The 27,807-nt window shown below is 43.0% G+C and overlaps 1 protein-coding gene across 1 annotated transcript in view; it reads left to right on the forward strand.

Annotated features, from left to right (window-relative positions):
• Positions 1–5,073: 5,073 nt before the first annotated feature.
• SFMBT2 (Scm like with four mbt domains 2) overlaps positions 5,074–27,807 on the forward strand; it is a 104,264-nt gene continuing 81,530 nt past the window's right edge. The window contains exons 1-3 of the mRNA XM_061989471.1: positions 5,074–5,179; positions 11,743–11,837; positions 15,317–15,557. Coding sequence (XP_061845455.1) covers positions 5,074–5,179; positions 11,743–11,837; positions 15,317–15,557 — 442 coding nt within the window. The remainder of the gene's footprint in view (positions 5,180–11,742; positions 11,838–15,316; positions 15,558–27,807) is intronic.

Here is a 27,807-nt window from a genome sequence, read left to right on the forward strand (position 1 = left end):
TCTCAAATGAATAATTAAAAGAAAAGGACAGGAATTTGGAAGAAGTGATCCTTAAAAGGTTTCCAACTGGTGCTTTGTCTGAGAAGAGAGACAGGCTCTATTTCTAGAAGGTGAAAGCTGTTCCTTGATGTGTTCAATAGCCCTTCCAAATGAGCCTCCATTTGCATTGTGCAAATGCTCAGGGGGTGTAAATGGTGTGGCAGGCTGCCACTAGCAATCCTGCCTCAAGTAAGGTTTTATTTAGGGACTTCTGCCTTGAGGAATCAACTCTCAGCCACCCTGTTTGTCCTGTGTGTCCTCATGTTAAATGTAATGGAGTGATTTGCAGAATTGCCCATGAACTAGCTTTTTGGAGGAGCTGGAGTCTGCATTTATTGCCTTGTGGCTACTGGAAGGACTGATCTCAGTGTTTACTGGGGCTGGAAACCACTGGGACGTGGGTCTGTCCAGGATGACAGGAAGTGAAGGCAACCAGAAGGGCTGCAGAACGGCAGTGTTGGGTCAGAGTCCCAAAGGGGAAGGGAGATGCTCTGGAGAAGAGTGATCTGAGAGTAGACTGATATTTCTTGCCAACTGAGGTGGGTAGGACTGGTGTAGTGCCATTTCATGGGGACTTACTGTGCTGGAAAACCCTAAGGTGAAGTCAGCAGTGGAGTCAGGATCTGGTCTGGTATCACTTGCTTTTGCTCCGTCTGCTCAGGCCTAAGTGCCACCATTTTAGCCGATCTGAAGCCACTTGCCCACCTGGGAGATGGTAGTGGGGACATAATGGTGTATTCTGGAAGAGCAGACAACTGGAGTGACTGTCTTAGCTCTGGGATTGGATTGAGGCAGGGCAAGTCTCAGCACAGGTCCTGCATCCTTGAAAACCTCATCACCAACTGCTGCAGGTTCCTAGTTTTTCATGTAGGTGGATCTGGTCTCATCAAAATTATTTCCTTGATCTCCTTACAGGGGCTTTTTCACTTGTGGTCCTGCAGAAGGCCTGAAGAAGGTAAAAGGGCTGCATGAAATTACACATGGTAGTGCCTGGTTTTGAGGGAGCTGGGTGAAATAAGCAGATACATTCAGGAAGGTCTGCTGGGACCACACTGTGTTCAGCTTCCCTCCAACTTGACTAGAAAAAGAAATGTGGATCCCTTTTATCCCAACATACCTAGGGTTGAACTCTAGAAAAACAGTGAGCCCTTGAGCTGCACATTGGCCCAACCTCCCACCAGCCATGTTCCTGGTAGAGGCTTTTCACCAAGGACAGGGGGTCATGCTGCACTTATCAAATGACTCCTTATCGAGACATAGGACCATCTCCAATCAAGGAATGTTACTGAATTTTGGAGGTAGGGGCCAGATATTGGGAAAGCAGCGGGATTTTGACTTCTCCATCCCTCAGCACTCAGTGGTACGTTGGCACAACTGATGCACTATCCAGACAGGAGGTTTCAAGGATGTAGGATCTTTTTCTTGCATCCTCTGTTCCCATGGCCTGCTTCCCAATTAACCAGCGTACACTGGAGGGAGAAAGGTTTTTCAGGAAGAACTCTAAGGGAAATCTGTAGAGTGCTGGATTTATCTGTATGTATAAGGGACCTCATCCTTCAGGGGCTTACTGCAGAGGGAGGAAAACCAGGATAGAGGCAACAGGAGATGAGAAATGTGAAGTTGTGCAGGGAAGCCGACGCCGGTGCTTGTACAAAGAGCCAATATTGATACAGATGACAAGGCAGCGTGTTTGGGATAATGGTGTGGCTGAGACTGACAGCTGTGGGAAGAAGGCAATAAAAGAGATTCTCTCTCTCTTTTTTTTTTTTTTTTTTTGTATTGACTGGCTTTTTCTGCCCCTGAATTAAAAACCTGGATCTGAATTAAATGCCAGAGGAATGGGAGCTGTGCAGACTTGGTTTGACTTACCACTGAGCAGAAACAATGAACAAGGGATGTGAAACCAGGAGATTACCCCCTCCCTGCTCTTTCAAATGCATTTAATAATATTTTCCTTTGTGTTCCTGCCTGGTGTAGTGTCACTTTAAGTCTTTTTTTTTTGCTGCTGTTTCCCATCACGTTTACAGGCTGGCAGTGTCGCTTGTGATCTTTATTTTGGTTTCCAGTGTGCGTAAGTTTCTTCAGACTGACAGAGAAATCTGAGTACAGCGGTGAGTGCTGCTTGTTCAGCATTGATGGTTGCAGACCAGTCAGTGTACTACTGTTAGCAGCATGGCTGGGGACTCTGTTTGAAGTGTTAATTAGCAGCAATTAATAAGAAGTGAAAAATTAATACCCTATGTCAGCTTTCTTTGCTAGTTAGTTATATCAACATCAGGGCTCAGAGCTATCTTGAAGCTTCTGTTTGCATGAGAGTTTGGTCTTGTTGCCACATAGTATTGGGAAAATACTTAAATGCTCTCCTACTATAAATGGTAAAGTAGTTATTCCCCAAATAAGCAGATAAAGTATATCCTCTGACAGGTATAGTTTTCTTGAGATGGGGATACTGCCAGCATGGCATTTCAAAAACAGCAAGTTACCCATAGCTTAAGAAAAAATATATTAAATTAGAGTTAAGCAAACAAAAATATTGATGAAATCGAGGAACCTGAGGAAAAGATTTTGCATTGCCCCATTTTAATCCAAGTGGGCTCAGGCCCAGCCTCAGTCATGGCTGAAGATGGATCCCAGCAACGTTGCACACACCTGAGGTTCTTATTGGTCTCATCCATTTTCCTTTTCTGATGGGAAATTCCCTGATCCAGGGAAACAGGCTTTCCTCATGGGTCTGGTGGCAGATTTGAGGCTTAACTATGTAAGAAGCAGCAAGTACTGTCATTGTCTGATTGGACACCTTCAGCCTCTCCTCTCCTCTCCTCTCCTCTCCTCTCCTCTCCTCTCCTCTCCTCTCCTCTCCTCTCCTCTCCTCTCCTCTCCTCTCCTCTCCTCTCTTCTCTCCTCTCCTCTCCCATTTAACAAGCTTCATGTGAAATCCTGATACTTAACCAATTTGTTATTAATGATATTTACAGAAGTATTGTCTACCAAAGAAGTAATTTTTGACTTTCAGTAGACTGATTACTTCTAATTTTGTAGTTAATTGAAAGTTAATAGATACTGGGGATGAATGATATATATGTTCTGAGGTTAGCTGCACTCAAAATACTCATATAATACACTTAATTCATTAGCAAGTCTCATGTCAACAAAGAATAAAGATGAAGTGCTGTAGTGACCATTGCATTGGGAAGTGATCATTATTATTTATGGGGTGCTCCAGCTGTACTAAGTGTTTTGCAAAGAGACCAACAAGCACGTTGCTCTGGATTGGTTTAGGATCTCCTTTTTCAAAACAGACTTTTCATTAGCAGATTCCTTTGGGTTGAGGAACACAAATTGCTGATGGGGGTCTAACTTTGCCCAGACAGCCTTCAGTTAGGGGTTGTTATGACCTGCCTTGGTAATTTGCTTCTACCAGTGATGCTTTGTGAAACACCCATGGTATTAGCATGCAGTTGCTGGGATGCTGTTGTGATGACTCCAGCAGACACTCCCACCACGGTTAAGTTAATGGACATCACACTTTACACTTGACATGCTCCTCATCTTTTTCAGTTCCTCCTGTAAGTGCTCACACATGTTTTCTTTCCTTGTAGTTTTCATTGGAACAGCCCTAAAAACTGTGAACAAAAAAATCTGACAGAACACTCTCCCTGTTTCTGTTTTATAGCCACAATATCTGATCTTCCTGAATATGCTTCCTGAGTAGTAAAAGTTGAAGAAAATCCCATAATATTTTTACAGTCTTATTACCTCTTACTTTGCCTGGCTTCTGGCAGTAAACTTTTTTTTCTTACTTTTAGTCATGCTACTCACAGGACATTTGGTGCTGGTGCTGACAGCATAGTCCTCTCTGTCATGCACGTCTTGGATTCATCTGTTCATAAGTGAGACCAGTCCTCCACATTGTATATTCTGGACACACACCTTCCCTACTATCTGTCTTTGCTTTAGCATATCTTGTGTGAATAGCTGGTTCCCTCTGTGCCCATAACCTGAGCTCTTGGTTTCTCTTTTTTAGTCCCCCTTTGACACCTCGTAATTCATCACCATCTTGGAGAGTTTTACTGAAAAGCTCACTTTGGAGTTCTTTTTAATCTGCTCCTAAGGGTGTATCTCTGGGTATTGCTTACCTGGTTGCTTGCTGTAGCTAGGAATATAGTTTACATTTAGCATGGTGTCTGTATTCTCTTTGTCACATGATTTTTCATCTCTGCATGTTTTCATTCCACTTTGTATTTACTATGGTCATTCCTTCTGGAAGAATCTCCTCTGCCAACATTACCCAATCAACACTGGAGTTAATATTTGCTACCCTACTAACTGCTGCAGTTACCTTAGGTCAGTCTTCATTGGAAAAACATCTGCAGCCAGCACTATTTCATTAGGGTATCAGCATTTTACACGCTGAACTGCATTTTATAGAGTTGTTCCAGTCTCTCCCAACTATTCTCCCTTCAGTATTTCCTGTGTTTCGTTATCACAAATATCTCCCTTTGGAAGTTTGAGTATTTATGGAGAGAGAGATATCTGACACAGTGTTAGCCATCAGAAAGTTGGGTGTCAGGAGTGGAAAGATGACTGAGTTGACCTTTCTTAGGTGCCTTTTTTTGTCATGAGTTGTGCCACCTTATAGGCTTGTCTGTCTCTCTCTGTTGATGACAAAGGGAGTTGGACAGCACCTTGAGATTGGAATCCTTCGTGTTGAATACTTTGGATATAGTTTATTACCTCATTATCTTGCATATTGTTATTGTTGTTATTGCTGCTTTGATACTACTGCCAGTAAGGGAAGATATGTATCATTGTGGTTCCTCACTGAACGGTAGCTTCACGTTGGAGGAAAGAGCAGGAACAAAGGGTTACAATCAACATGGGGTAATTTGAAAACCATTGGGAAAGGCTGAGGGAATGGGTTGGTGTGGGGTAAACCAAATTACTCATTGGTTTTCTTTTTTCTGTTTTAGTTTGTTCTCTAGGCACTCTCTGCTGCAGGATGAATTAGGAAGGCAAAGCCTCTTCCTATGAACCATGGAGACAAGGGCGTCTTTCATTGCCACCATCCAAGAGACCCAACATCTCTCTCCAGAGAAGGGTCAGAGCCCAGTTAATGGCAGCATGGAGCAGTTTGATTCAGGTGAGCTCTCCTTTACCTCCCCATGTTTTGTTTTCACTGGTACTGGTCAGGGTGAGGACAGCCATGTCCCCAGGGGAGCACGGGGAATGGTTTTTACAGCTCAAAGGCCTTTATTGGATCTTATGTAATAGATTATGTCTCATGAGTTGGGCAATTTGAGCTTCTTTATCTCTTCTACAATATGTGGCAGCTATTCAAGTTCAAACAAAAAACAAGGGAAAACCTTTCTCAGGCCATGATAGTGTTCTATTTCCCTGTCCTTTTCTTAGAAATGTTGTTGGTGTTTTGTGGTTAAAGAGAGGAAATGAACATTACAGCATTTCTCCCTTGTTTTGACACTTGGCCCTAGTTTCCTCCAGAATTTTTTTGAGTGCTTCAGGTAAGAGGGCTTAGAGCAGATAGTGGAGAGCTGGTTGTGTCTTGTCTTTGTGCTTGTGGTGTGATTGGGTGCTCTCTCATGCTCTGGGATGGGCACCTAAAGGCAAGGAGTGTTAAATTTGGTTGTTGTCATGGTAGGTGCATGAAAGTGATAGTTTCTGAAGATTTCTTCTGGAATTAGGTGCTTTAACTTCCCATATTTAGCCTTAAAAGGAGACTGCATCTTATGGTAAAGCTGCACATTGTGGCTAGGACCATTCTGCTTGCTTTCTGATGCCAAAATGGGAGACTTCTCTTTACACCAACTCTTCTTTTGCACCACCTCTGCTGCCCATCACACCCTGGGCAAGAAAGATATAATCCAGAAAAACCCCAAAAGTCAGTAACTTTCTGCCAGCTTTGTGAGCTGAATTGATTGGCGGGAGAGGAGGGGACAGGGTTTGATTTTGCATTGTGGCACTTGTATCAGTGCTCCTATGCTTGAATGCTTTTCTAGAACTTGCTTGTGTTTCTCTGGGAGCACTTTCTGAGAAAAGGGTCCTAAGATATAAATGGCACGTGAGTCTGTGCTTACAGGTGGCCCTCCCAAAGGGATACCTTAAGTCTGCTTCCATGGAAGTAGTTGACAGTGGTGAGTCACTGATTCACTACTCCTCAAATGCAACAATAGCAGTGTTGGGATGACCACTTTGAAACTCCCTATGCTTTGCCTTCAATGTCTTCTGCATTTTCCCCTCTAGAGGTGCTTTATTACTCAACACTTTGCTATAGCCTCTTGCAAAGTCATATTTGGTCTGCTTTTCACCATTTCTCCCTTCAACACCTTCAAAGTTTGGCCACCCAGCCTTTAGTTTCTTTACTTGTTGTAGTGATTCAGTGATTTTTCTGTTTCACTGGATGATGACCTGTTGGAAGGCTGTGACTGGTCTTTGAATCTTTGCCATGTTCAGTAATGAGTTGAGGAATACACACAGCAATGTGAAACCATCCCAGCTAAACTATGAGCTGTGATCCTTGAGGTTACTCTGTGAGCTTTTTAGGGTGAGGATGAGCTGTCTTGCACAGCCCCTTGTGCAATGCAACCATCTTCTGCAACTCTTACTGTGAAAATAATGAACTATTACTAAGTGGGACATTTGGTCTGTAGGTTACCATTGACCACCTGGAGAAATCTTAGCAGGCTACTGCATTATGCTCGTGCAGCAGAGGTGGAGATGTAGGTTGGCTTTCAAGAGGTCTGTAGGGGTAGGCAAAAATGAGAGGGCTGTCCAACAAAAAGTACAAACTGTCTGTGTTGCACTGCAAATGTGTTTGAAATGTGAAGTTGTCCAGGTGGTCTTGCTATGATGCTTGTAGATTAAACTGATCTCTTTAATTCTGCATGTTAGATGGGACATAGAGAGTTGAAAACTTACTTGTGCTATGGGGTTGTTAGTCCAGCCAAAGTTCTGCAGTTGTTTTTTCCATGGTAGGTGCAGTGCAGTGATTCGGATTGTTTCAGATGACTTCAAAGGCAAATTGGAAATGCTTCTGGAAGAAAGATGCAGTGTATTAACTGCTTAGAAATCAGGTTTGTCTTAAGGAAACCCCTGAACCAGAGATAGCTGGATGATGGTAACTTAACCTGATGGGGAATTGCAGATGATTGTTGCCCTCATGTAATAGATGTCTTTAGACATCCAGGAAGAGACAAAGCACCCAGGACAAGTGCACTGTCTCTGTGTGAAGGGGAGGATGTGTGTGTATGGAGATTGTGGTGAGAAATATGGATTCAACCCACCTAAAGAAAGCAGGACATTCTCATGTTACCTTAGGGAAGAACATAAATATTACTCTGGATTTTCCTACAGATATGAAGGAGAAAGAGCCTCCCTTCTATAGTGCAACTCATAGAGGTGACTACAGAGGTTCATCTAGAGCTAACACCTGAATCTGAGCTGAGATATCTTAAAACATCTTACAGAACCTAGTCATCTACATAGCTCCCTGTAGCACTAGAATTGCCATCTATAGCAGCCTGTTTCTCCCCACTGAGGATGAAGAAAGCTAACCCTGTCTGGAGCAGAGGGGAGCATCTTGATCCTTGTTGCTCATGTGATGCAGACCCCTCTCTGAGAGGGAAGCATCTCAATCCCTGTTCCTCATGTAATGTAGACCCCTCTATGAGGGCTTCAAATTTTCTAGCTCAGACGTTTCCAGAGTAGATACCTGCAGCCTGATCTAGTCACCACTGGATCCATTTATATCTGTGGGAGAGAGGTAGGAGCCTCTAGTATGAGAGTCAGTTGGCCAACCATAGACATCGGTTTTGGAATGAGATGAACTGGCCTGTGGTAGCTAGATTTCTCTTGGGATACAAACTCTCTCAAGGCCATGCCAAAAGTTTGTGATTGATCAAGTGTTATGTCTCACCCCTCACTTTGCCTTGATTGATGTGTTAAGCACTAGAGCGTTTCAGTTTTCTCTTCACTCAAACACTCATGAATGTACCTATGTGCTGTAGTAAGATGTCAGAGCAATTTGCCACAAATACATGATCCTTTAGTGAAGCCTGGAGAAAAAAAAATCTCTTTCTGGAGCCAGAGGTTTTGTGTCTTTTATCCCTTTTATTTCCCATAGTCAAACATCGGGGGAGGCTGCTAACAGCTGGAACAGTTGCATTTTTATAGTGTCAATGCACAAGCACTTTAAAGCCATTGAGAGTCTCACAGATAATGACTTGTTGATTTTATTTGCCATCCTGGGCTTGTTTATACATCACCATATTGTAGGCTAGCCAGCCTTGACTCTTTCATTAAGAAAAAGCACTCGGCCTAAGTACCAATAATTGGAAAGGGAGCTGATACGTAAAATAGGCCTAATGCCAAATTTATCATCTTTCAGGGTGCTCTGTGAAATGTTGGCACCTGTAGTCTTGCAGCTTTCCAGCACAGACAGGACTTTGTTCTTGGAACCCGTGACTTGAGGAGCTACGAACAGATTGGCTTTGTGATAACCGCTTCTCAAGTGGGCACAGTCTCCCCTGTTGTGTATTCAGACACTTTGCATTTCTCTGTCTGCCTTTTAATTGGGGGATCTCCAGGCAAATTGAGAGAGATTGGGAAGAGGTGTTATCTGGTCCTCTGCAGTGGGGCTTTTCTGTTGAATGAGGAAATCTGTGTACAGTCTCATTGTGTGGGTAGAGTTGGGTCCCCTGGGCTGGTCTCATCCCTGAGCTGTCTCTGCTCTGGATACCCCCCTGCCAGATTTCTAGAAGGGAACAAAATCCATTAAAAGAACATTTTGGAAACTTACAGTCCCTTCAAAATCCTTTGTGATACACCGAAGCAAAGTGAACCACTAATGCTGAGATAAATTAGTACTCTGACATGATTTTTACAGACCTTGTAGAAGTAATTTCCTGATTTGAAGGTCCCTTCCAACTCTTAAGGTTCTCTGATTCTGTGATAAAGTCTGCAGATAAAACACAATAGAGAAGTCAGACTTGTGATGTGTCAGAGAGAAATGAACTGACAGGGAGGGAAGGCCTGCAGCTCTCATACTGCCTTCTCCCAGGGTCTTGAAGCTTCTCTGTTTGGGCTTAGAAAGGTGAGATCTGGGTAATATGTTTATAAACAGGTACTTTTATGAGTTTTGTAGAACTACATATGAGTGAACCTGTGGGTGAGGCTGTGGGAACAGTGGGGTCAATGAGTCTCTCTGTGTTGCCATGTGGCAGAATAGGTCACAAGTGATAAGACTATGAAGTACAGGAGGACTTATTACATCCATGACTAGCATCTGTAATGTTAACATCGTTAACATGCCGTTGCTGAATTCTGGAGAAGGTTTTGCCACAGTGGAGACATTGCTCCCTGCAAGGGCTGGAGGTTATATACTGAACTGCCTAAAAATCTCTGCTTCCATTGTGAAATGACTCCTTCTCATAAGATGGCTGAGGAGTGGTGGAGAAAGGGAGATACTTGCCTGGATGCACGCAGCAAGTTAGAGCAAAAAGCAGGAATAAAACCAGAATGTACAGAGAACATCATGGGATAAGGGAAATGCCTCATGCTCTGGAATGGAAGTATCTGAGCAGAAGAGAGCCCAGAGCCAACCTGGAAATGTCCTGTCCACGTCAGATGTCCTGAAGTGAAGATATCTTTGGGCTTTTTGAGGAGCCCATCCCAACACCACAAATGCAGACAGATGCAGAAGCAGAGGGGATGATGAACTGTTAGCTTTTCATGTCACATGCTTCTGACTTTTAGTGGGGTGGGTTGTGCTAAGGGTAAAATGTTGCTTAAGCATTGGAGTAATTTTAAGGCTGAGATGGATAACCATAACTGCCTGTCTGCCTACAGACTCACATACTTTGTTTTAAAGACTCGGCCTTCAAAACTTCTGGATGTAGCTCTTCTCTATAACATTAACTCCACAGGGTTGCAGACATTGAAGCTGAAAAATTTTCCTGATCATTTAAGTTGCCTGTTTACATGATATATGAGTTACATTCTTAGGAGGAGCCTGGTGCAAAAATTGCTTTGTGATTAAACCATGGCTTATTTTTCAGTCAAGAATGATCAGACTCCTAAATTTGGGTCAAATGTCTCAGGTAGACCCAGCTTCTGTGCCTGGAGGTTTTTGCAGTGATTGCAAGAAAGAAAACAAGGCCCTTCTCTTATTTTACATGGAATTTGTCTATTTTCAGGTTGTAATCCTAGAGCTGGGTTATTTCTCGTCTTGCTGAGTTGAAAAGTTGTCTGATAACTACTTCATCACAGGAGTAAATGTTGATTTACATCTTCGTGTTTAAGCAGGTTGAGTTGAAGGCAAGGAATCAGACCTTAGGCTTGATGCAGCAGTGTGCAAAGTGTTTAACAGGCTTGACAGCTCAGTACTCCTCTTTGAACTCCCGGGTGGATCTTTACCCTCCACCAGCGCTGTCTCAAAAACCCTCCTCTGATCCACCTTTTTCCCCTCACCTATATATCTTGGGCTCCATAGGCAGCAAATAAAACCTGTGTCTTCCTCTTTTAATAACAAGAGATTCCCATTGCACAACATAATTTTCTGGTCCTGAAAAATGGAGACCTGTAGCAATAATTGCAATAAATTAACCCCACCGTTTTCTTCATAAAACTGTCTGGGGAGGTTTCTTAATTCAGTTTGTCATGAGTCACTTTAATTACATCATGACCACACTGATGAATGTTTGGGCAGGTAAGGGTCTTGCAGAGTTTGCCTGATAAATGCTTATTGCAAAGAGCTCATTGCTAGACTGTAAATATTTTTGCTCTGGGGGTGAAACTGGGTTTGTGAAATTGCTTGGAAACAAAATGAAAACAATCAGATTTGGCTGATTTCCTGTAAGTGAAAGAAGATTTATTTTTAATTATTGCTCTGTGTGTTTCAGTAGTGGTTTGAGGCCTCAGCTCTGCTCTACTCAGCACAGTTATAAAATAAAATAGAAGAGTAGTGCTGTTGAGTCCTTCACCATGAGGAAGGATCATGTGGGGCAGTGGTGCAGAGCCCCAAATCTGAAATGAGGCAAGTGCAGGGAGCAGGAAGGTAATAGTGGTCTGGGAAAGGGTGCTGAGGGATTTGTGGGAAAGCAGCTATAGTGTCAGGGGAAGAAGGAGACATGGAGGCCTCAGATGAGATTTCTGGGTGGAGGGGTGCTGAGGAAGAAGAGGAAGAGTGGCAGGACTGAACCTGCAGCTCCTTAGCCCCAAGAGCTGGGATATTTGCTCTACACATTGCTTGAACAACAGAAGCATCTTCTAATACCACCAGGGCACTGCTGGGTGACCTGGTTGTGAGGCATGAGCAAGGCCATTGCGCCCTCATGATAGTGAACAGGCAATCAGCTCCCTTGCAACAAGAGAGCCATCAAATACAAAATAAAAGAGCAGCAAGTACCTGTTGGGTATGATGAGTTTATTCTCCCACTGCCATGAAAGCAGAGTCATTTCTGGTTTCAAAGTGTTTGCTGCTGAAGTCCCAAAAGTCTCCTGAAAGTATAGTAAGAGTTAATGGAACTAGATAAGTATAGACCTTTTAAAGTAGCTTTTTGTTTTCCCTTGTGTTGATATTTATACTGGTTGGTATTGTCACTCTGAACTCCTTGATACAACTTTTGCTTTCTTTGGCTGTGTTTTAGGCTGCTTTTCTTTCTTTCTTTTTTTTTTTCCCCTTTTGAACAGATGAGGGCTCCAGTATTGAGGACACAGACTTCAACTGGGATGAGTTCCTGGAGGAAACAGGAGCCAGCGCAGCTCCCCACACCTCCTTCAAACACGTATGTGCTTCGCCTGAGCTTTGCTGGTGTTGGTGCACGTTCTCTCTTCTCGTTTGCAGGGAGTCTCTGGAGAACTGAAGTGGGATCTGACCACTTTGGGTAGAAATTGTACCTCTCTGCATGCAGCAAGCTGTGTAGGAATGGCTTGCAGCTGGTGCTAGGCGAACTTGGTGTGTTTGCATCATGTGCAACCACAACTTGAAGCACTGTCTATGCCTCTGCCTTATCCTCTGCCTTGGGTTCAAACTTTCCATTTTTGAGGGCTTCTGTTACTCTAATTTTGCTTCTAATGCACTGATTTATTTCCTCTTCATCTATTTTGTGTTCTCTATTCATTGCTGTCCATCACAACCTGTAAAGATTCATCTCACAAGAGTGCTTTATGTCTCCAGAGCTGTACTCTTAATGCAGAGTTACTGACTAGCAAGTCTTACTGACTCAGCACTGGAGTCCAACATGGCCTGTAGAAAAACATCTGTCAGCCTCCTGCATGGAGATGCTGTCTCAGGAGCATGAGAACCAAGTACTTGGGTAAACGTGGCTCTCAGAGACAGTCCTGGTAGTTACAAGCATGGTCTTTGGCTCTGATCCATGTTAGCACAAGTAGCATTTGAAGTCTGGACTGATGAAGAAAGTCAGAGAATGCTTTGAAGAAAGGACTCTGTCTCCAAGCAGAGCTCATCAGAGTAAAAAAATGTTGTTTGGATCAACTTCTCAACCCACCACTAGTTGTTTAACCTCTTCTATTCAGCTTCACGTGTGATGTCACATGAAGACACAGGACAGAAATTAAGGTGATGTATGAGTTTTTCATCACAGAAGATTTTTTCCAAGACATCTTTGTCATTCAGCTGAAGACTCTGCTGCCAGAGATGTTGAGGCCTAGTGGGAAAGTGTTGTGGTGTCTTCATCTGAGTAAAGCCAAGACAAGTCATAGTGATTCTCTGTCCTCAACTGCAAAATCCCAGGTGCTGCTCACTTAAACGTCTTCAGCAGGAAGAGAGGGGTTTTAGCTGAGGTGCTCTAGGTTGCCTTACACTGCGTCTGTTTGCTGGCAGAGATGAGCATTGAGAACAGTGTATTTATGCTGCAGTAAGAGGGAAGCTTCTGAAAGAAGTCTCTAATTGAGTAATGTCATCCATGCCATTAAACCACCTTCATCTCCAGTGGTTCCTTGACATGTTTTGAAGGAATAAGGAGTTGCAATGATGAAAAATCTCTCTTCCATCTACATCTGGAAGAAAACATTACAACTCTCTGTCCCTTGTTTTGCTTCAGTTTTAACAACAGTAGACTATTGCAGGACGAAGGACCATAGAGAGAATACCAAAGTTTTATTGTAGAGTTTATAGAATCATAAAATCATTTAGATTGGAAAAGACTTTTAAGATCATTGAGTTTATCCTTGGTCCAGCAGCTGTTTGGAGAGAACATCTTGTTCCAGGTTTCTGGGGCCCTAACCCAATGCCAGGTCCAAGTGAAAGTTCTATGCTTTGTGAAGCCCTTAAAGGTGTCTTTAGGTGCATGGAGATGTCCACCTCATCCTGCTGATCCTACTGCATCACAGGACCTATATCCTGTGACTGTTGATGCTGGAGTGTCAGCTTAGTGCTGAGAACAGCAGAGAACACTGAGAAGTGACTATGCTTCGCAGTCTAAAACTTGATCCTTGAAAAACTCTGGGTTGGCCTGGAACCTGAAAGCCATCAGAGAACATGGTATTATGTGTCTGTTTCTCCTGTTTGGGTGATTTTAAGTCACAAGTCCCTTGTCTTCAGAATACTACTTTGGTCTTTACTTAAGGTGAGCGCAAGGAGCAAAACTAAAATTGAACATGTATCTCAGGTTATTTACGAGGAACCTTAGCATCACAACAGGCAAGATCCTGCTTTACAATTAAGTAGTAAATAGCACAGACCTTCTTCATTCTTAGACTATCTCCAAAAGTATCTTCCAACCTCAGCTGGTCTGAGACTCCAGGCACTGACGGTGAGGAAAGTACCCACACATGGAAAGACATGTGGAATGTTGTTAACTGCAAGTAAGAGTGGCTTTGGCTGTGCAGCATTCATGTCATGAGCTGGAGTGAGATGATTGGGGGAATACTGCTTACATCCCAGAGGAGCAAAGTCCAAGTCTGAGAAGCCCTCAGGTGGCCAAGTAGATCATATTATAATCTTTGTGAACAGAAGACACATTTTATCCTGTCATTTAAGTGAGATATTAGAGGCAGGCCCAAAACAGACTTTACCATCTTTCTGGTTTCAGTAGGACATAAGATACTAAGAAATCTGTAAGAAGCTGCCCTTAAGCATCTCATAGGGAGTAATAACAGGCTATGTTTTGGATGGTCTTCTGAAGACAAAGCTGGCACCAGAACCAGTGGACTGGCATCCACATCTTTATCAACAACAGAGAACAAAATCAACAAAGTTTTGTATGAACTTCTCGCAAAAAGTTCGTCTTAAACTTAAGGGTGAGGGAGCCCTGGCCCAGGCTGCCCTGGGAGGTTGTGGAATCTCCTCTGGAGGTTTTCAAAACCCATCTGGACACATTCCTGTGTGACCCAATCTAGGTGGACCTGCTTTGGCAGGGGGGATGGGCTAGATGATCTCTAGAAGTCCCTTCCAACTCCCACCATTCTGTGATTCTGTGAACAGCTAGAGATTATCCTGCTGCCCTTTTGAAGATCCATTAGGATGTACCTACTGCAGGCCCTAGCGTTTAACAGCAGCCCCTGCAGTGTCGCAGAAGAGATGCACTGGCATCTCCAGTGTCCTAGGGCAAGCTACACGTGACCTGTCACTGGCGAGATAAATGGAAGTGACATTTTGATCAGATGCCAAGACAATGACCCAAACCATTTCTTTCTTTCAGCAACAGGTCATGCCTTCTTGACTGGGCTGCTGAGAGAATGAATGGGTTCAGGCTTGAGCTGCTGGGGATGGATTTAGTGGAAACACTCTTTTTGGTCTGTCTGGTACAACATTCAGCTCTTGACACTTGTCAGGCCTCAAGAAGTGCTTCAGTATTGTTATATGACCAATTATTATAGCTGGACCTAACTCTTAGAGATACTGAGTACCTACTCTTCTACCTTGCATTTGTCCAGTGATTTGTCTGACAGAGCTGTACAGTGGGAAATGCAGCTTTGAGTTATACTGCCTTTTTCCCAGGCATTAGTGAGATTTATGATGCAAGGATGAGTACCAGTCCTCTCTCAGATGTAGTGCACCTGAGGTTACCGCTGCTGGAGGGCCTTGTCAGAGCTTGTGGGACTTTGCATGATGGGGTGTATGTTGGAATGGTCCTGCCCAGACAGATTGTGAAGGAGGTGATTGGATGAAGGAGCACAATCAACTCGTGTCCTATCTCAGAGAGTGGCTTTTCAAGGGCAGCACTGTCTTGCTGAGCTGGGAAGGGGGGAGGTCTTCCTGCAGAGAAGAAAAGGTAACACCATAACTTTCTCCTTTTGTAAGGTTGAAATCAGCCTTCAAAGTAGTTTCCAACCAGGGATGAAATTAGAAGTGGCCAACAAGAGCAATCCAGACACGTATTGGGTGGCTACCATCATTACAACATGTGGACAGCTCTTACTGCTTCGTTACTGTGGCTATGGAGATGACCGCCGGGCAGATTTCTGGTGTGACGTGATGACAGCAGATCTGCACCCTGTTGGATGGTGTACACAGAATAACAAGGTCCTGATGCCTCCAGATGGTGAGTTCATGCTCTGCTATTGGGCTGCTGGTTCATCTCCAGACTTGCAGTCAATCTGTAATGAGTGCTCGAGATCCTCAACTGGTGCTAGGCAATGTGGTCGGGGTCAGGTCCACATGGGTCAATGGGTGATTCAGTTTGCCAGTCAGCCTCTAGAAAAGCTATGTTTGCTCTAGTTGGTAATGACAGAAGGCCTTTCTTTAGGAAGCTGTCTTAACAAGGAAACTTACTGCTCAGTTGCAAAGCCATTATTTCCTGTTAGGGGAGAAAAAAATGTCCTATTCTTATAGGAAAGAGAGATGAAATTCAGAGTGAGAATAAACACAAATAAACAAGATCAGTTTGGGTGCAAACAAAACTAGATGTTGACTGTGCCCTGAAAGTTGAAAACCTTCCACTGACATGTTCTTGCAGCTTTTAATGCCCATAGTAGATACACACCATTAAAAGTAGCAAAATTTGGTCACTGTAGGTTACAGCATGTTCTGGTGATCACCTCTTAGGCCCACAAAAATTGAATGCGAGAGCTGTGGATTACTGAGTGACCTGTGTGGAACAATTTGTTAGTAATACATTTTGGTCCCTATTGTTAAGGAGAATGTGGGGCTTTTTGGCTGCTTACAGCAACAGAACAGCTGTGGATCCTTAGCATTACATAGCTCCAAGCAGAGACATACTTGTTGGTGTTACTCATACGTATTCCTGCCATATATCTCATTTGTTCTGGATCAGGGAAAGAAGAGATGAATATTCAGCCTCTAGCTTGGTGTGTGCATTTAAGAAAAGTCACATGTAGAGATTCTGCTGCTGAAGTGACTCTTTTACCTTCTGTTGTATGTGACAATTGAAAGAAATACCGGTGCCATTTGTGTGCCATATATGATTTCTCCTGGTGTTAAGTGTTGCCTGTTTCTCACTGAAGTGAGTTGTAGACATAGTCTTTGAATCAGAGATGAAGTGAGCTTGTTCCTGCCTTGAGTGTGCTGAACTCTGAGCTAAACTTATCTTTCTGTTCTGGTCTGTGTCGTTTGAGTAAACAGAGGATTGAAGTCTTCAAGGCATATATGCCTGAGAAATCTGTTGGCTTAGCACTAGTAAATCAAACTGATGTGAGAAGGGTTAGGTATTTTATTTTATTGGTCTCTTAAACTACCTTGTATTATGTGGATTGTAATCAGTGTTACCAGAAGGGTGTACAGTGCTGTAAACTAAAACTGAGAATGCCAGGGTCAAGGGGTAAGAGATGTTATCGACTGCTGTAATAGAAAATTATGATTGTTCTGTTACTGGAGGCAACTACTTTTCATGGAAGTGTTGGAATGTGCTCCTTGGGTTGTGGCTACTTCGCGTGAGTTTTCTTACTTGAATGACTGCAAATATGCAGTGCGTCATACCTCCTTTCTCCTCAGGCTGGGTGTTGTAATTGTATACCAGCATCTTCAGTTTGGGTAGCTGCCCTGTTTGGTGGGTTTTGGTTTTGTTTTATTTTTCCTTTCAACCATTCTCAATGAGTAAACTCTATTGAATATGTCTTAGTATAGTTTTCAGAGAGAATAAATTAAATGCGTAGGTTGTAATTTCAAAAGAGGTTCAAGTGTTTAAGAGCTTGAGTTGTATTTTGGAGTGAGACATTTAAAATGCCAAGACGGATTTGAACCTTCAGTACTTGTCTTGCTGGGGAGAGAGCTTCTCTGGGTGTTTGCCTGCACAATTCAAAGATGAGTTTTCAAAAGATCCTAACTCCCATTGGGAAGAAGCTGAATTTTCAAGACTGCCCCTTATCTTCTATAGGGAGAATTGAGCTCTGACCAGCTTTTAAAAGTAACTTGTGAATACTAGTCTTGCTGTACACAGATACCTGGAGTTTGTCCTTAACTGACTTGCCGATCAGTGGTTGGATCTTAATGAGCCAAGCTTCTTTCCAGTGCTGGGAGTTTGAGTGGGTGAAGCCTGCAGGATCAGGCTTTACATTGGTCATAGAAAAGTGATGTTCTGTATGAACTCCCTGGAGGACTTTTTTGCCATTTTACCATTAAACACAATTTTGTTGTCAGACCTTTGGAAGAAGTGAAAGCCAGCTTCAAATTGCATAAACTCATTTTCTGAAGGCCTGATTCTGCACATCTTGGTTACAATGAGGTTATCTGTTGGCAAGACCACTGAAACAGTAGAGCCAGGACCAGTTATCTGTTGTTAGGATCTGATTTTAATCAGGAGATGAAGGCTTTGATTAAAAAGCAGATCTGTCAAGAAGGATGTGTTTAATGGGCAGAATACCAGCACTGGGACAACACTTTGTTTCTGCTTATGAATCAGCTCAGACTGATCGGTGCTTGTCTAATAAATGTGATGCCAGACAAGAATGGTACAGAGTGATAGGATGAAGGATTTCATTAGATGGGATGTGAAAAAGCAGTCCAGTTCAGTTTAGCAAATCAGTAGAGTTTGATTTAATGTTCAGCACACACACAGAGCTTTTAAAGGGCAGCTGCCAAATAGTTTTTGTTTATGATCCCAATAGAAAGAAGTCATTTAATTTACAGACTGTTACGTGGTTATTTATTGGGTGATGTTAGGATTGCATCATGGGGTCTGTGAGTATAATGTCAAGTCATGTTACATCTTCCCATGGCATTATGGTGTGGTACACTACAATAGAATTGCTCAAGCCAAATACTCAAGTTTGCAATTAAATGTATTGGCTTATGAAAGGTTGGTCTGTGTGTGTTTGTGCCCATGAGCTTCACCCTCCACTCCCCCCTTCCCTGCAGCAAATCAAAGGAGTAAAATTGTAGTTACTTCAAGCTCTGCCATTAATTATATTTTTTCTCGTTACAAATCGGTGTGTAATTTGAATTGCAAACTCCACTATCCTGGCAGAATAGATCTGTTTACCATTCAAAGCAAAATGAAAATTATTTAAATTAGTTAATATAGAACTCATTTGAATGAATTGGATGTTTATTCATGAACTAGCTGAGGCAAGTGTGAAGCTGTCCTTATGGTCTGTAGCTTTTGGCACTGCTCAGCTCTAAAGTCACGTCCTGGGACAGAGATTTCTGTTTTATTGCTTATTAACTGTGGTGTAGACCAGTGGACAGCTATTGCCTGATAGAGCTTTGAGTGTGAAATTTTTATCCTTTCTGACAAGGCCCCTCAGCAATTGTAATTCACATGAGGAAGAACAACCTGCTTCAAAGTTCTTTGGCAGCAGTGAGGCTGTAGTGGTGTAATAGGATTTGTTTTCTGTGCTGTAGGAGTAACATAGACTTTCCACTACTTAGTTAAACTTTCCCCATTATGTTAGACTGCATGGAAGCAGAGATGGCCTTTATCCCCTCCCATGTCTTACCCAAGTGCTGTGCTCCTCCTCAGCACAGTTGGCTTTCAACATCCTCCATCCCTTGGGATATTTTACCCGTCGAGCATTAAAAATTAAAGTCTGACTAAACTTTCCCTTTAAATGTGAAAGGAAGAGGTCTCTCGTCTCCTTTAGCCTGTTATTTCCATGTGCTGTTTTCCTTTGTTGATGACAGTTAGGTTCATGAGCACATTTACCATTGAGTAGAAGAGCAGCGTGGAGAACCTGACAAGCCTAGTAGCTAAATTATGCATTGTGAACCACGCAGAGAGCAGGAACATCTTTTGATTGACACTTGGGTGTTTTTGTACAGATTGCAGATTTACAGCTGAGCCAACAGAGCTGAATCTCTCCTGGCACTATCTTAATGCATTCTGGGATGCGCTAAAGACACTGGACGACAAGATTATTGTGTACACTTGTAATTGCCACAGTGGTTCTGCTTTAATGTTATTGACAGATGGAAATTCAAATAGGGCATTTGTGTGTGCAGATCTGTGTGGTAAGCTCAAGCCTGCTTGCCGTGTAAACCGGGAGATGGAGGAGACTGGAGAAGGAAACACAACAGGGACCAAACCAGGTCTGTATTTTGATTTTACACTGAAGCGGTACAGATGGGAAAACCTCTGAACACCGTCTATCCTTGGGTTTAGTGATCAAGATGATCAGTGGTACTGTGATTGTGTGTAGGAAAGCCGCCTTTTCTTCTCTGTTACCCCAGTATAAGGAGGATTAATGCTGAAAAGCCTGATCCTGGGGTGAAGTGAGTCCCTCTTGAGTGGTGCTTAAGTTCATCAAGTGAAATGTAATTAAAACTAGTGGACATAAAACATTTTGCTTTCCCAGACTGTGAAGGAAAACATCACAATTTGGTCACTATTTGAAACCTATTTGAAGTAGGTTTTTGTGTTCTGTTCAGATCAGGGTTTTTTTTAGCCTAGACCCAGGCTAGAGGAACAGTTTTCACTCAACTTCAAAGCACTGAATCTGTTTCTGGGCAGGATATGGATGGGAAAGAAGATAAAACTTTTGCCACAGCAAACTGGATTGTCTGCGAATCCATCTTGTTGTGGTTTGGGGCTTTTTGTTTGGTGTTTTTTATTGCTGTTTTTTAATATCATTATCTGAATCTATCACAGGGCCAAATCCTTCTCTTCAAGGTCTCTGGTGTAAAGGAGGGGAGAAGTGAGTCTGATTGGCCACATCAAAACTTACAGCATCAGAACTTGCCAGATTCTGCATAGTCAAAAGATGGCTGTCTGTGTTGCATGGCCTATTTGTGTGCAAAATGTCAGATAGATTAATAGATAGATGGAAGAAATAGGTCAACTTGGAGTCAGTTTTGCCGTTTTGTCAGTGCTCAAGTGAAATCATCAGTGGATGTAGTAATTAGAATAGGTGTATGGCAAAAAGTAGTGGGACTGACTGAAGATGGGGCACAGGAGATGGGAACAGGAGCAGTAGGAAGGGGATGTTGAGACAGGTGCAAAGAGAAGAGCAAAGCTGTGTGCAGTCACTTTCTGCTCGAGGTGTGGGTTTGGTGTCATTCAAGACTCCCTGGGCACACAGGAGGCTGTTTTGAGGGGCACAGCTGAGGCTAGTAGGGGAGATGCAGCCCATGAACATGCCTTTCAGCATCATTGTTGAAGGTCACTTGTGTCTGCAGAGCTTGTCCCCAGATTCTTCAGAGAATGATACAGATAATGTGTCTGAAAAGAGATAAAATGCTCCAGAGCTTCTCTCTCAGAAAATGCAATCATGGCTTTATTTTTTTTTAACCAAAGCCAACTTTCCCCTGGTAATCTCATTCCAGAGAAAATAAAACTATGCCTGCAGGTCTGTAGTTACAGTGTGGGTACAAGGATCAGATAGGCAGGGTGGACTTCTTTTATCTTTGTGAGGAATTGGCTCACCTCCACTGACTTGAGAGCAGACATGGCCCTAGTTTAGCTCTTTCATGGAAGGCTCACCTGAAATACTACCTGGTAAGAGCTTGAGGCTGGAGAAAATCAGTAGGCATTCACTGAGCTTCTGCTGGTTTACATCAGCTAAGAACTGGGCCCTGGAGCCAAGTAAAATGAAACTCGGAAATCTTCTTTGGCAGGCTCTACTGTCAAAGACTGTGGATATTTCTAAAGTAGTATATAGATTTCTTTTTTAATATATATGTCTTCTTTGCACAATCCTTCTCCTCTTATCCATCAAAACCAGATTTAGACTAACCTAATGTAAATAGATTGCAGGATATCTTTATTTTCAATTCTGCAAATGACTCCCAGTACAGTGTTATATGTGTGCTTTTCAAGGCGACTTTAGCAGAGTATTAACTATGCAGGGGTGACGTTAGCATAAATAACTAGTCAGCAAATAAATGTCAATTAAATATTCTATTAGCATAGTAGGCAGCTTTATGCATTGGCATAGAACATTTAGCAGATTACACTTAATGAGCATATGAAAAATACCGGGTTTTTTTTCTTTGCTTTCCTAATGAGGGGAAGAGAGAAGGGGAGGTAAACATAATGCCAGCTTTGGCTGAAGAGCTGGGGGTGTTTGAACTGAAATTTGACCTAGTAGGGAGCCCTGGCCCGGGCTGCCCAGGGAGGTTGTGGAGGCTCCTTCCTTGGAGATCTTCAAGACTTGCCTGGACACATTCCTGTGTGACCTGATCTAGGTGGACCTGCTTCTGCAAGGGGATTGGACTGGATGATCTCTAAAGGTCCCTTCCAACCCCTTCCATGCTACAATTCTATGATTCTGTGTCTCCTGGGAGCTTACAGCAGCTGGAAATCACTAGAGCATATCATGGCTTGACATCTCCCCACCGGGCCCAAGTGGCCTCTTGTAGATTTGCTCTCAAGAAGGACATATTTTTATTACAGAACCCACTATAGTTTTTCATTCCCTTTCTTGTCATGGCTCAGATTGTTCATTCTGGATTGTGAAGATTCAAGGATTAGCCCATTGCCTGTTCATCATCAGGGTAAAGTCTTGACAAGGAAATGGGTCTTGCTGCTGCTGCATGAAACTGGAAGTCTTTGGCATGTCTTGTTGGCTTTAGTTACTTTCTAAAGACTTAATACTGCCAAATGAAGCCCTTTTGTGGTAACGTGAGAGTAACAGGTCTCCACATACCTTTTGGGAATGTGAGTAATTATTGAGCTACTCAGCACAGCCAGGCCAGTTGGACTGGTCTTGCAAAATGTTTGAGTTGTAGACTTTATCAAGTGCAGAGTTTCTGAGTGTCTCCAGGTCTATTGAGCTTGAGGTGAGCCTTTCCCGTTCTTGTTTTCCTTATAATTTTCCAGATCTAAAGGCATAGTTGCAGAGAGCCTTGTAGGGATGAGCTGCTGACAGGTTTATAAAGTGGACTTGGGAGGAAATGATTTATTCTGATGTTTCTCTTGTGAAACTCAGACAAAGAAACACTGTGTGAGCAGGCAATGTGAGATGTGTGCTGCTCTGGCTTAAGCTGGGCCCTGTGTGAGTAATGGAAGCTTTTGAGGGGAAAAAATCAGTACTTGGTTAAACATAGGTTCTTTTGTTGTCAAGTTTTTTGGGAGGGCAGTGGAGAACATACTTGCCATGAGATGTCTAGCATTGGCTTTGCAGTGACCCTGTGGCTGAGGTAAATGGCAATGGAGTACTGTCTGGCTCTGCTAATGCGAAGGTTTGTCTTGGGATGAAGCCTCATCAGTTGGGGTTACAGCTTCTCTATTGACATTTTGGTGGAACTGACTTAGAAAAGGTGTTTTTCCCCTTTAGAAAAAAACCCATAAATGCAAAGCCTCTGCTTTGTTCTTAACAATATTGTCCTTTGGAAAAAAAAAACAACTCACATTGTTTTTCCTCTCTAAAATGTCAGAACAGTTGTTTCTGGGATTAAACACCCAAAATGTTGTCTTGAGTTTCAGCAGTGCTTTGGGGGATTAATATGTGGATGCTGGTCCCTCTTTGCACTTTTGCCCGGGTTAGACTTTCTCATGAGGGTCTGATCTGTCCTTGGGGAGTCATCCTGAGATGTCTTCTCCTCAATGTCTCACAAGGTGCTCTTGTGCCTGGGGAACACAGCCCGTGCTGAGGATCAGGCATCTGAGAAACCAAAGACATACAGGATATTTTAGGTTTCCAGTAAAAAAGAAAAAGCCCAGAGCTTGCACGTGAAATGGGCTCTGTTTATTAAAAGCAAAAGAAGAAGATACTTTAATCAAAACCTAATTTTCCAGGAAGAAGCCGTTTCAGCAGAAATGTATCCAGCAAGCCTAGTTTCCAGGGACAACAACATCTGTTTATGCCATATTTGTATTTATTTATTCCCACAAATAAATGGAGTAAGGGAAACAGGAGCAGGCCCAACCAGACAGCATGTAGCCCAACAAGGAAGGGATGCACACAGTGGCTGCGGCCACCAAAAACTGTGTGGGGACCTTGCAGTGCACCTAAAGTGCCTGCTCAGCATCTGGTTGGGGGTGCTTTTGTTATTGCTCAGAATTTGTGTTTAGGAGATGAGATTTGGCCCACATCCAGGTTAAGTAGCAGTGCCACTTCTTAGAGAGATGACGGTTTCACTGATGCAGTTGTCCCTGCACAATCTTCCTGCAAATCCTGGATGTTTAGTCACTTGTGAGTAGAAATGCATTTCATTGATAGGTATGATCTGTCCTCATTCCTGAACTGGACTGAGCTGTATAGTCAGTAAAACGGTATTAGGTAGTTTTACAGATAACACTGAGGATAATGTAGCACTGTTTACACTAGTATGTTATTAACCCAGTTTGGAGCATGGGTTTAATCTACAGGTTGGCTGACAGCCAAGGAAGGATTTGAGAAGGGTTTCACTGGTGGAGTGAGGTTTGATAACAAGTGACTCACACTGATAACTAAATGAATGTACTTTCTGACTGTTTTTCCCCTGCTTGGGTGGACTGTCTCTTCTGACTTTCAATGTGTTGCTGCTGATGTGTGATGCCTTCCTCTGTAAATGAATGATGTTGCCATTCCCATAGCAGGAACACTGTAAAGCAGCAGTGTGCTTCACAACACTGCAACAGTCCATTTTGGGTGGTAGAGAGATGGCTGACCTCTTTTAACTACAACTATCCTGTTATGATTAAAGAAGCAGCACCTTATGTACAAGCAATGGTGAAGCTGAGGATCAGGCTTATTGCAATGAAAACTGAAAGCCTAATCCTTTTATAAACAGTCTGTAAGGGGATGGAGGTGGGGGAAAGAAAAGCAGTGATTTTCGTGGACTTTGACAAGTTATAAATATATCCTGAGTGAAACCAATAGTGTGGAGCTTTATGAAAGATTTAATGAATAAATATTTCATGCCCACATGGTGCTTCTTCAGTAACGCATGCTGTCGGTAAAAAGCAATAAACAAAGAACCTCCTTCAGGGTTTGTTTGGGCTTTTAAATTAAACTAATTTAATCAACTTTTTCAGTCAAGCTTGATATTAGTTCATTTCTGTACACAGCACTGTACTCAGATCTGTTTGTTTTCTCCTGATACCTGTTCTCCTGTTTGCAAGATGCTTGAATATCAAAGAATGATTAATTTCATCCTGCCCCTATGGTGTACATCTCTGTTCTTAAGGCACAGAGCACAGTCTGACTTTCTCCTTTCCCTACAGCTTGAGGAGTCAGCCATCCTCTGCCATCACAGCTATAGGTGTTACAAGACCCCATCTGAGGTTTTCCTTATCCAGGACCACTTGAGCATGTTGATCATTACTAAATGTAAGCATGGATCTTTGGTGTTTTGGAAGCCTTCAGCACCCTCTCTGCTGCTGCTTGAAGGACCAGAAGTAGCCCAAAGTGCTCTGGAGTCTGAGCAGACATGAGCAGCGAAGCTGGCACACTTCTACATTGGTTTGCTGGACCAATTTATGAAGGGAGATGGAAATGCTCCTCCAGCTCAAGCTATTGGCAAAGCTGGGGCTTAACTGTGCTCGTGCTGTTGCTTTACAGTTGGCTGTCACAACAAATAGCAAGGAGAAGATTAGGATGTATATTAGCTCCACATCTTTGCAATACTTCAAAAAAGTCCCTAGAGATCTGTTTTTTTTTTCTTTGTGAACAACAGGACTGTAGCCAGTTGTTTCTTTCACAGCTGGACCACGCAAGTTAAGAGCAACCAAGACATGGTAGGGAGGTAAAAGCAAGGGTGGTTGGAGGGGCAGAGCTAACTTTGTTGTGGAGACCAGCAAGCAGGGCTGCTTTGTGAGATGAGGGTCTGCTCAAACTTGGACACAGATGCACCCTTCCATGAGGTGGTGGGGTTGGACAGAGGTGCAGGGAATGGGGTATTTTGCAGCTGTTTTTGACACGAAAGGGAGTCTCTTTCCCCACAACCACTGATCTGGAACCACTTCTTTTTATAATAGGCTGCTTCGGGAACTGAAATTTATCCTTATTGGCTGGATGAACTTATCTTCATAAAGTTTGTGCCACACTTTGACCAAGAAGTGGGATTGTGTTAGAAACTGAGGAAGTTTTGATTGTCCAAACCCACATAGAGCTATATTTCATTTCCTTTTTTAGTATTAAGAGTTAATTGTGAGATTGTGTCTATGTAGATCAAAGCCCAAGCCCTTTGCATGGCAGAAGGGTTCAACTTTGGCAGACTGATGGAGCAAAACTTCTTGCAGTAGTGCTGATCTGCAGTAGTTGACTGATCCAGCCTGAAGTGATGGCAGACCTATTTGTGCTGTGATTCCCCTCCTCCTGAAAGGAAAGCACATTTCAATGAGACTTAAACTCCATTCAGGATGCTTGGAGGGCTTAAGATGAGTGGTTGAGACCCCACGGCTTTGCCTTCTGCTGCTCACAATTCTCATCACAGTCTGCAGGATAACACTGCAGCCTCTGCTGTGACTAAACCATTGGTTTTGGACCTGACATTTAGTACAAGTAGTGCTGGAGGAACAAAGATATGGGAGGAAAAGAGTAATTTCAGTGTGAGGCACAGACTGTGAAGGAGAAGCTGTATTTCCAAGGAAATATTGCAGGAAAGGGCTGTGAGCAGACATCAGACTTCTCTGTGAGCAGATACTTCCTGAGGTTTCCTTGTTCTTTAGCAGCAGGTGAAATGAGGTGAGTTTTTGGAAGGTATCTTTGAGACCATTTAAGTAAAAATCTCCTTTTGACCTTTGTGGCAAAAAACCCTTGCCATCCATAGCACAAAGCAGCAAAATCCTCCTCCCAAGACACTTGAAGTGCTAAAGGATGGAAAGATTTGTTTAGAATTAAACTCTCAATGAGGCTCCTAACAAAAAATGTGATGGAGGAGACAGTGAGCTTTAGAAGTACTGGCCCTGTTGCTCTGTGTTGAGCCACCATCCAACTATTTGGTGCAAACCATATAGTTTCAGAACAAAATGCAGAACAGTTGAGAATATGTTCACTATCAAGCAGAAGACTTGCAGTCCCATTGACTTGGTGACTTGTCATTGGAGAAACTACAACATCGTTATTCAAGCAGATACCCTTGAAGTGTGCATCTCTGTCATGACTGGAGATCCCTACACCTTGAATATCCAGCAGAGTTGTTCTTGCATGCTCACACCACCTCCTGGGACATACTCCTATGCGGCCTTATCTAGGTGACCCTGCTTCTTCAGGGGGGTTGGACTGGATGATCTCTAAAGGTCCCTTCCAGCCCCTACCATTCTATGATTCTCTGAAGCTGTGGAGCTGGAAAGTCCAGATATAATAATAAAATGGGAGGACTGATCCTTAAAGCATAACAGTGGTGCAAACCATTCTTTTTTTGACATGGTCAACATAAGCAATGCCCAGTTGAATGTGTTTTTTGTAAAACATTTTTTAAAAATTACTATTTTGAGAGTTTTTAAGTAGCTATTCTTGGCAATTGCACATAATTTCCCTTCCTGATCTCCTGTAATTTCCCCCAGAGGAGTTTTGGACTTAAGCCTAGGTAGTTAATGTGATGATATAATATATAAAACATTGACAGACTTAAATAATCATCATTGGAGATATCTGTGGAGATGTAAAATACCCCCTACCATTTGTAGTCTTTTAGGCATAGTTTCGGGTCTTTGTATTAGAGAAGGAAGTAATTTCCTGTGCATTGTTGTGGGAGCTGGGAAGGTTGAATAGAATCATAGAATTGTTTTGGTTGGTTGGAGTCCTCCCCTCATACTGCCAAGCCTATCACTAACCCACGTCCCTCAAGCACTTCAGCTACATGGCTTAGCAATAACTCCAGGGATGGGAACTCCCCCACCTCTCTAAACAGCCTGGGACGGGGGATGACAGCCCTCTCAGGGAAAAAGTTCTTCCTCAGCTCCTATTTAACCTCCTCTGGTGCAACTTGAGGCTGTTTCCTCCTGTCCTATCACTTGGGAGAAGAGACTGACCTCCTCCTTGCTACAACCTGAAGTCTGATAACTGTAGAGAATGCTTATGTCTCACCTCAGCCTCTTCTCCAGACTAAATAACCGCAGAAGCCTCCACTGCTTCTCATCAGACTTGTTTTCCAGGCCTTTCACCAGCTTTGTTGCCTGTCTCTGGACATGCTCCAGCCCCTTGATTTTCCTTTTGGAGTGAAAGGCCCAAAACTGAAAGCAGTACTCAAGGTGCCACCTCACCAGTGCTGACTACAGGGGGACAAGTCACTTTCATGGTCCTGCTTAATAGCACAAAGGACTTGATCCAGAGCACGTGGATGTTGATGCACACATTTCATCACTGAGCCTTTTTTTTGATCAGGTTGAAGATTAAATTATGTCCATTAGAGCTGTGTTCTGATTTTCTGTGCTCTTTTAGGCTAAGGATAAGCCAAAGTGTCTAATGTCCTATCTTCAGCAGAGTGTTCCTTCAAATGTACCTCGCGCCACATCAGATTTTGCTCATGAGGAG

Source organism: Colius striatus, chromosome 1 (genome assembly GCF_028858725.1).
Source record: "Colius striatus isolate bColStr4 chromosome 1, bColStr4.1.hap1, whole genome shotgun sequence".
Taxonomy (NCBI): Eukaryota; Metazoa; Chordata; class Aves; order Coliiformes; family Coliidae; genus Colius; species Colius striatus.